The sequence below is a fragment of the Hipposideros armiger genome, unplaced genomic scaffold (genome assembly GCF_001890085.2).
Source record: "Hipposideros armiger isolate ML-2016 unplaced genomic scaffold, ASM189008v1 scaffold_385, whole genome shotgun sequence".
NCBI lineage: Eukaryota > Metazoa > Chordata > Mammalia > Chiroptera > Hipposideridae > Hipposideros > Hipposideros armiger.
Genome location: NW_017731735.1, coordinates 1,164,010 through 1,171,606, shown reverse-complemented (window position 1 = coordinate 1,171,606; position 7,597 = coordinate 1,164,010). Strand labels below are relative to the sequence as shown.

The 7,597-nt window shown below is 59.8% G+C and overlaps 2 protein-coding genes across 6 annotated transcripts in view; both read right to left on the bottom strand.

Moving 5' to 3' along the window:
- Positions 1-5,583, bottom strand: part of CDH24 (cadherin 24) — an 11,725-nt gene extending 6,142 nt beyond the window's left edge. The window contains exons 1-9 of one of the 4 annotated variants that reach the window (XM_019663000.1): positions 5,453-5,577; positions 4,081-4,129; positions 3,595-3,911; positions 3,109-3,403; positions 2,798-2,917; positions 2,557-2,724; positions 2,199-2,386; positions 1,528-1,781; positions 385-521 (exon numbers count right to left, since the gene is read on the bottom strand). In XM_019663000.1, the coding sequence (XP_019518545.1) occupies positions 385-521; positions 1,528-1,781; positions 2,199-2,386; positions 2,557-2,724; positions 2,798-2,917; positions 3,109-3,403; positions 3,595-3,795 (1,363 nt within the window). In that variant the 5' untranslated portion in view covers positions 3,796-3,911; positions 4,081-4,129; positions 5,453-5,577. Of the gene's footprint in view, positions 1-384; positions 522-1,527; positions 1,782-2,198; positions 2,387-2,556; positions 2,725-2,797; positions 2,918-3,108; positions 3,404-3,594; positions 3,912-4,080; positions 4,448-5,452 lie in introns of those variants that run through there. The other 3 variants (XM_019663001.1, XM_019663002.1, XM_019662999.1) reach the window with 3 other exon arrangements.
- A 939-nt stretch (positions 5,584-6,522) lies between these two features.
- ACIN1 (apoptotic chromatin condensation inducer 1) overlaps positions 6,523-7,597 on the bottom strand; it is an 11,759-nt gene continuing 10,684 nt past the window's right edge. For both annotated transcript variants that reach the window (XM_019663117.1, XM_019663118.1), the window contains one exon: positions 6,523-7,448. In XM_019663117.1, the coding sequence (XP_019518662.1) occupies positions 7,122-7,448 (327 nt within the window). In that variant the 3' untranslated portion in view covers positions 6,523-7,121. The remainder of the gene's footprint in view (positions 7,449-7,597) is intronic.

The following is a 7,597-nucleotide window of genomic DNA, read 5'->3' as shown; positions in this document are numbered from 1 at the left end:
CCCCCACCCCCACCCCCACCATTTTCAGCTTCAGCCTGAAGCAGAGAGTGGGCAGGGCAGGGTCTGCTAGGGTGCAGGTTAAGGTTCATTAGGGATCGGGAGCTATTTGAGGTTAGGTTTATTTTTGGGATGGGGCAAGTCAGATATGGGAGTGAATTTAAGGTCAGATGAATGCTCAGGCAGACCCAACTGTGCTCAGCCCAGCTCAGCCTAGGAGAGTAGAGGAGTAGGAGGCCTGCCTAGTGTTGATGATCCAGGCTGGGGACCCAGTACACTGATAAAGGTTCAATGGCAGTAACCTCTCTTCCCCACCCCCATGCTCAGGACAGCCCCTCTGCCAGAGGCTTCGCCTTCTGGGCATCCTGGGAGCCCAGGACTCCTCACCGAGCTCTGTGGCCAGCACTGTGAGGTTGTGCCAGACATGAGCCTCACGGTCCAGGGGCACTGCCGTGCGGATGGTGCCGTCCTCAGGCTCGATAGAGAAGCAGCGTTCCAGGTCCGAGTGGGGGAGGATGGAGTATCTGGGGAAGACAGAGCCTAGCTGGGGCAGTCTGGGGGCAGGCTTTCCTCCCACTTTCCCTCCCTCCCTTCTGTTCCCCTTGCTGGGCCTCATGGCTCATCTGGGCAGAGGGCCTGAGCTCCTGGGGCAGAACCTCTCCCACACAACTAGAGCTATAACTCATATAGGGTCCTCTTAAAAGACCAATATCCCTGGGAAGTCATCAACATTAAACACCTGTCCTGAGAACTGGGGGACTGGGTTTCCTGGCAGTTAGGGGGAGAAACAGAAAGAGGTGGAAGGAGGGAGACACTGCCTGTCTTTCAGACTCTGGGCTCTGTTTGGGGGAACACTGGGACCTGTATTCTAGCCTGGCTCTGCTTCAGACCAGCTGTGTGACCTTGGGCAAATCGTTTCACTTGTTTCCTCAACTATAATACAAAATAGGAATGATACCAGCTCCTCCCTCAATGCTGTGACAGGGGTACTGGCTGGGAGGTGGAAAGAGTGGCTCTTGAGGCAGTTAGTCCAGGTTTGAATCCCAACTCTGCCACTTACTGATTGGGCGACCGTAGGCAAGATACTTAACCTCTCAGGGCCTAGCCTCCAAAACAACCGGTGATGAAAACGCCTATTTCATAAGAGCAGTTGTGAGAATTAAATGTCACCAAGTGGGTAAAGTATGAAGCACTGACGGTGTGACCAATAGTGACAGTGATCAAGGACCAATGGCACTCAGCAGATGAGATTACGCCTGCTTGCACTGCCAGCAGGAGGTGCCACTACTGTCCACCCAGAGGGATGGGTGGAGAGTTGGGGAGGTCTTAGCCAGGTCCTCCAGCCTTCTCCTGGCCCCAGACCTTCAGGGAGGGAGACCTCTGCCAGGAGGCGAGTGTGATTTGCCGTAAAGGAGGCTCATCCTCTGTGGGGTTAGCCTGCCACTGGGCACCTTTCTCCAGGCCTGGCCCTGGCTCTGGCCTGCTCACCTTCCCCTCACTCCCCCACCCCACCCTGCCCCTGCCCCTCACCTGATCGGGCTGGCTGGGGAGTCCAAGTCAGTGGCTGAGACCTGGCCCACCAGGGTCCCAGGAGCCTTGTTCTCAGGCACTGCCAGGTGGTAGGCAGCCTGGGTGAAGGCGGGTGGCTCTGGGGCGTCCTGCACAGCCACACGCACTGAGGCCACGTCCTTGAAAGGTCCTCGCCGCAGGTAGGCTGGGTCGATGAGTGTGTTGGTGGCCTCCACACGGAAGGAATAGGAGCGACGGGTCTCAAAGTCTAGGGGCTATGGTGAGGGGAGGTGGAGTGACTGAGATATGTGGACACCAGGGCAGGCCCAGGCTCCCGGAAGGTGAGGCCTCCCTCACACGCATCCAGTGCTTAGCCCTCCTCAGAGGAGAGGTGGCACCAGAGGGGCAGTGGCCTTGGTGGTCAAGGGTGAGGGCAGATGATTTAGTGGGTAACTCTATGTGTGTCCCCAGCTCCATCACAGACTCACTATATGAAGAGTCTTGAGCCAGTCACTCCTCCCCATCTGGGCCCCAAACCCCCTCATCTGAAAGCTGAGGCGATGACCATGATCTTTAAGTTCCAACATATGGTCCTGTTCTAGACCAGTTAGAAGTATATCCTGGGGGGGTTGGGGTTGGGGTGGTGAGGATAGGGAGGAGTGGGCAGGAGCCTTAGCAGACAGGAAGCTAACCTTTCGGACAGTGAGGAGCCCATCTCGACCCTGGGTGTCTGTGCTGATGCTGAAGGCCTCGGACCCCTCCCCGTCCAGGATGCTGTACGCCATGAGGGCGTTGTCCCCTAGGTCTGGGTCCTGGGCTCGCAGCCGGCCCACCAGGGTACCAGGCCCAGCTGTCTCCACCACAGAGAACTGGTACAGGCCTTGGGGGTGGATGGAGGGGAGACATTCTTAGAGAGGCCCCCAGCGTTCCTCCCTCCCCCAGTGTTTCCTTCTCCCAGGGCCCTGGCTGGGGGAGGGGTGGGGAGGGAAGGTTTCTTCAGAGGGATGGGGTGGTCAAAGGATGGCTCAGGCTGCGGCACTGGCCCCTTACTCTGAGGGAACTTGGGGGGGTTGTCATTGACATCGCTGAGGGTGACCGTCACCGTAGTGCTGCCCGACAGCCCCCCCATGTGGCCGCCCATGTCCTTGGCCTGAATCACCACCAAGAACTCTTCCTGTGTCTCCCGGTCCATGTTGGGGATGGCGGTGCGCACGACTCCTTGGGAGAGACACTGGGTTACGGGGTGCCTGTTCCCACGGCTGCCCCACCAACTCCTGAGCTCTAGCCTCACCAGTCTGGGGGTCCACAGAGAAGAAAGGCAGTCCATCCAGCACAGTGTACACCAGCTTGGCGCTGTTCCCGTAGCTGGGGTCATCGGCATCATGAGCAGTTACCTGGATCACTGATGTTCCTGTGGGGGATCCCGGCACCCCACTCAGCAGGGCCAGGGCCAGGTGGGGAAGAACAGCAGATGAGGGGGACCCAGATATGAGCGGGGCTGAATCAAAGGAGGTGGGTTCTGGGGCAGAAAGCAATGGGGGAAGGAGAGGAGAGGGCACTCCAAGAGATGGGATGTGGGGTGTTCAGAGTTGGGGTACTCACCGACATTGGACATCTCGGGCACAGTGGCATGGTAGGGCCCGAGGGGAAAGATGGGGGGATTGTCATTGATGTCTTGCACCTTGATGATGAACTCTGATGGGGGCTCCAGGGGCCGGTTGGAGGCTCGGTCCACAGCTTGCGCTAGTAGCACGTACTGTGCCTTCTCCTCCCGATCCAGGCTCTTGGTGACATGGATATTGCCTGTGGCCTCGTCAATCACAAATACGGTGCCTGCCCCCTCCCCGGTCAGCAGGTACTTGGTGCGCCCCTCACCCCGGTCCACATCTGAGTGCAGCTGTAGGGGTCAGGGGGAAATGGCAGTGGGTTTCACACAGAGGGACAGAAGGTTAAAGAGTACACAGTCGAGGATTGGGTGGAGTGTTGGGAATCCTGAGGGACCAAGGTCATTGCAGAAGTGATGAAGTTGCAGGGCATAACCTAAGGGCCTGGAAAGTCAGGGTAGCCATGGGAGGGCTTCATCCTTACCTTGCCAATGAGGACAGGTTCTGGACCAGCATATTCCTCGATGACAAAGAACTGGTTCCATACCCAGCTCCTTCGGGTCCGCAGCAGTGCTGGTCCTGAGCCCCCCCGGGGGCCTGCCCAGGCCCGGGCTGGGGCAGCCAGGCGCCCCATGCAGCCCCAGCCACCCAGCCAGGCCAGCAGGAGCCTCATCAGGCCCCACATGTTTGGGCTCCAGCCAGGGCTCTGTTCACTGCCCCCAGGTGCTGAGGCATGAGCTGGCTGGGGCAGAAGGGCACAGTTGGGGCTATCCCATGGATCCACACCTGCAGGACAGGTAGCTGTTCAGGGTCAAGGAAACCCTTAACCCTCCCCCCACCCCACGCCCCCAGAGGTAAATGTTGAAGAGCAGACCTCTAAGGAACCAGACACCCACTGCCCAGAACCCAGACGAAGACAGAGAACAGACAGTCTGACCCTTCCCTCCACAGAGGCTCTGCCTGTATTCACCTCCAGCCCAGCAAACTGGTAAACCTCTGGCCAACTCTGAGTAGAGCAGCTGAGTACAAAACAGAAGAGGGGATGCTGAGAGGGCTGGGAACCCCATCTGGTCCCTATTCCCCCAGGTTGGGCAACAGGGGGCTGGAGGAGATGGGGGTTACCCCAGAAAGCCTTACAAACCCAGGGGTTGGGATTCATGGTGTGGTCTCAGGTTTCTAGGGTCCGGCTGAGATAGATAAGGAGGGCAGCCTAAAACAGCCTTGAGAGCCTGTGAAAGTCCCTCCTCCTCTGCAGGAACCCACCTCTCCAGAACCTGCCCCCAGCCCACACTGCTAGCTGAAGTCCTTGAAGGGCGACCGGGTTCATGAGGCAGAGTTGGGGGTGGGGGTGGGGGCGGCGGGGGCAAAGCTGAAAGAAGAGGGGGTAGAGTTGGGGGTAGACTGGGGAAGGGGAAGAGGCAGACTTATAGAGGCTAGAAACACAGCAGTGATGGAGGGTGAAACCAAGACTCAGGGGCTGTCCAGCAGAGACAGAGACAGAATGGCAGTGAGAGACACAAGGAGAGATCAAAGGAGGTAGCCTGGTGTCTGAAAGGCAGACAAGAGTCATAGGTACCAGGATGGGGAATGGGTGGGAGGCGGTAGAGGGGCTTCTGCGCGTGTGATAGGCAGACAGGGCAGCTCTCAGCTGTGGGGGTCAGACCAGGCCGCCGGAACTTCATCCTGGGAAACTGGGTGTCTAGGAGGGGCTGCGGGAAGGGAGCTAGAGAGGACCCTTACCATTACTGTCTCCTCCCTCCCCTCCTGAGGGGTGGGGGGGCCCCCGAAGGTAGCTGTAGCTGCACCCCTCCTCCCCCAGAGCAGACACACACCTGACAGTCCTTTTCTTCCCGAGGGAAGAGAGACGCCGGAGGGAAGCCGGGGACCAGAGAGGGAGGCGGGACGAGGTTCAGAAGGAAAAGGATAGAGGAGTGGGAAACAGGATAGCTGGAAGGGACGAGGTTCAGAAGGGAATAAGAGCGGGAAAAGGAAAAGAGAAAGACAGGAAAGGAGAGAAAGGTAGAGGAAGAAAAAGGCAAAGAGCAAGTGGAGATGAGGAAAGGCGGCAACAGGGAGAGAGAAGGGTGGGGGATACAGAGGGAAGAGGCAGAGACAGCAAACAGGCTGAGAGAAGGCAGGGTGAAAAGACACTAAGGGAGAGTAAAATGGGAAAAAGAAGGCAGGAGGTGCGAGGGAAGAGAAGAGAGGTAGAGCGCGGGAGAAGGGAGCCGGCAGTGGGCTCCCAGCCGCGGAGCGCACCGCTCTGAAGACACCCGCAGGCTGCGGGCCCCCTGCTGCCCCTCCGCGGATCCCCGACCCCCGGCTCCAGGGCAGGCCTTTACCTGGCAGCTTCGAGGGGCCCAGCCCAGCGGGGAGCGTCCCCGCTCGCCCCCGTCGCCGGGTCCCGGGGGCGCAGCCCCGTGCCGATCCGAGCGGGCGCCGCGGCTCCGCTGCAGGTCTGAGCGGCCCCGGCGAGAACAAGGGAGCGAGACGGAGGGGGCGGGGGAAGGAGGCTCCGCCTGCGGAGGAGCGAGGCGGCTCCGTGCCGCGCGGGAGAGGAGAGCCCAGCCTCCGACCCTCCCCGGCCAGCCCGGCCTGCGCGGCGGGGGCGGGGGCGGCGCTGCCAGGCCGCCGGGCGCATACAGATGCGCCGCTCCTCCCGGGACGCACCCGCAGCGCCCGGCCGGGCACTCAGGCGGGAGGACGTCCAGGCCACGGCGGCAGGCCAGGTCCCCAGAGCTAGCGGGGAGGGTGCACTCGGGAGCGCCAAACGGCCCGCAAGCCCCCCGCAGCGGGGCGAAGGGCGAGAGCACGGCGGAGCAGGGAATGAAGAGCTACTGCGGAGACGCCCGGCTCCCGCTCGCGGACCGGCCATGGGGGCTGGTATGGATCCGGACCGCAAGACGGCGGCAGTTGGGTAGCACGTACAGGGCACGATAACCGGCTGGCTGGGGTGCGTTTCAGGACGGCAGAAAGGTCCAGGGAATCCGCGGGCTGGGCCCAGGGACCAATGCACGACATCAGCGGGAGGGGACAGAAGGTGGGGAGTGGAGCCCTTTTGGGAAGCCCATTTACAGGCGCCTACCGAGCGAGCGGCTGTCGCCCCCTGGTGGCAGTTGTGGGTGGCACCTTGAAGGTGAAAAGCAGGTGACCAAGTGCCTCTAGCCGAGGACCCGAAACCCAGAACGGACCCACGGGGTCTTCGACCCTCTACCCTCCAGTGAGCTAGACCTACAGCTGTGGTGTAGTTTGAGCCAAGGCTGGTAAGGGGGTGCGGGGGAAGTCCGGCTCCAGGAAGCAGCGCCTGCCTAAACAAGTATGGAATGCAAGCAATGCTGGTTCTAGTTCCAGCCAGCCTCTTCATTTTGGCTCTCACCCAGGCCCTGCCCAAGGAAAGCCACTCACACACTAGTTAAAACTAAGTCAGATTTTTTATTATTTCCATAGACCACATCATTTAATAATAAAAAAAATAAAAATAAAAATTGAACAAAAGAAAAAGGTGGATATAAAGTGGAACCGGTGGGCAGGAGGCAAGGGCTGCAGGACATAAGAGACTGGGAACTGCAGGGGCCCTGGGACTCAGGAGATGCTGATTCAGCTCATAGGTGACCCAGTCCTGGCCCCAACTGTTCCCAAGAGGGTGTGAGTATCCAAAGACGGTGGTGAGCAGGATGGAGGAAAAATGAAAGAGGTTTGGGGCTCCTGGCTGTTCCTCACCTCTGGACCAACCACATTCCTCCCTAACCTAGCTCTTCCCTCTCAGACTTCATGGGAAATGAGAGGTGAGGGCTAAATCCCAAGAGATAGGTTATGGAGGGTAAGGGGGGAAAGATGGCCACTGCTCATTTGGTATGTGGGGACAAGTAGCAGCCTTACTGGGCAAATGGTGTGAAAGACCCCTGGTTCCAGGGTGGTAGAGATTGTACCTATCCCTCTGTGGCCTTGAACTGCCCTCCTCCCCCGGGGCAGGGCGGCTGATGCCTGCAGCTCTCCCCAGTGTCTGCTTGGCTAGCGGCGCCCACCCCGGTCCCGCACAGGTGTGCTCCGACTCCGGCTCCTGCTGTGGCGCTTGGTGTCTCTGCGGTCCCTCTCCCTGCCTCGTTCCCGGTCCCTTTCCCTATCTCGGTCTCGATCACCCCTGTCCCGCTCTCGTTCCCTCTCTCTCTCCCGGTCCCTCTCCCGGCTGTGCTCTCGACGCTTCTCCCGCTCCAGCTGTCGGTTCCGCTCCCGCTCTGCTTCCTTCTCCCGCTCCTTTTGCTCTTCTTCTTCTTGCTCCTTTCGCCGCTTCTCCCGCTCCTTGGCCCGTTCAGCCCGCTCTGCCTCCTTCTGAACAATCTGCAGCAGGCAGGAAAAGCAGAGAATAGGCGTCTCAGCCCAGCTCACGAGTCCTGCTTTGTCTATCCGCATCTGCACCTGGCACTCCTAGCTCAGGGTCACTGTCAGCTTTGTTGCTAAGCAGGAAGTGTGTTGAGTGTGAGTGTGTG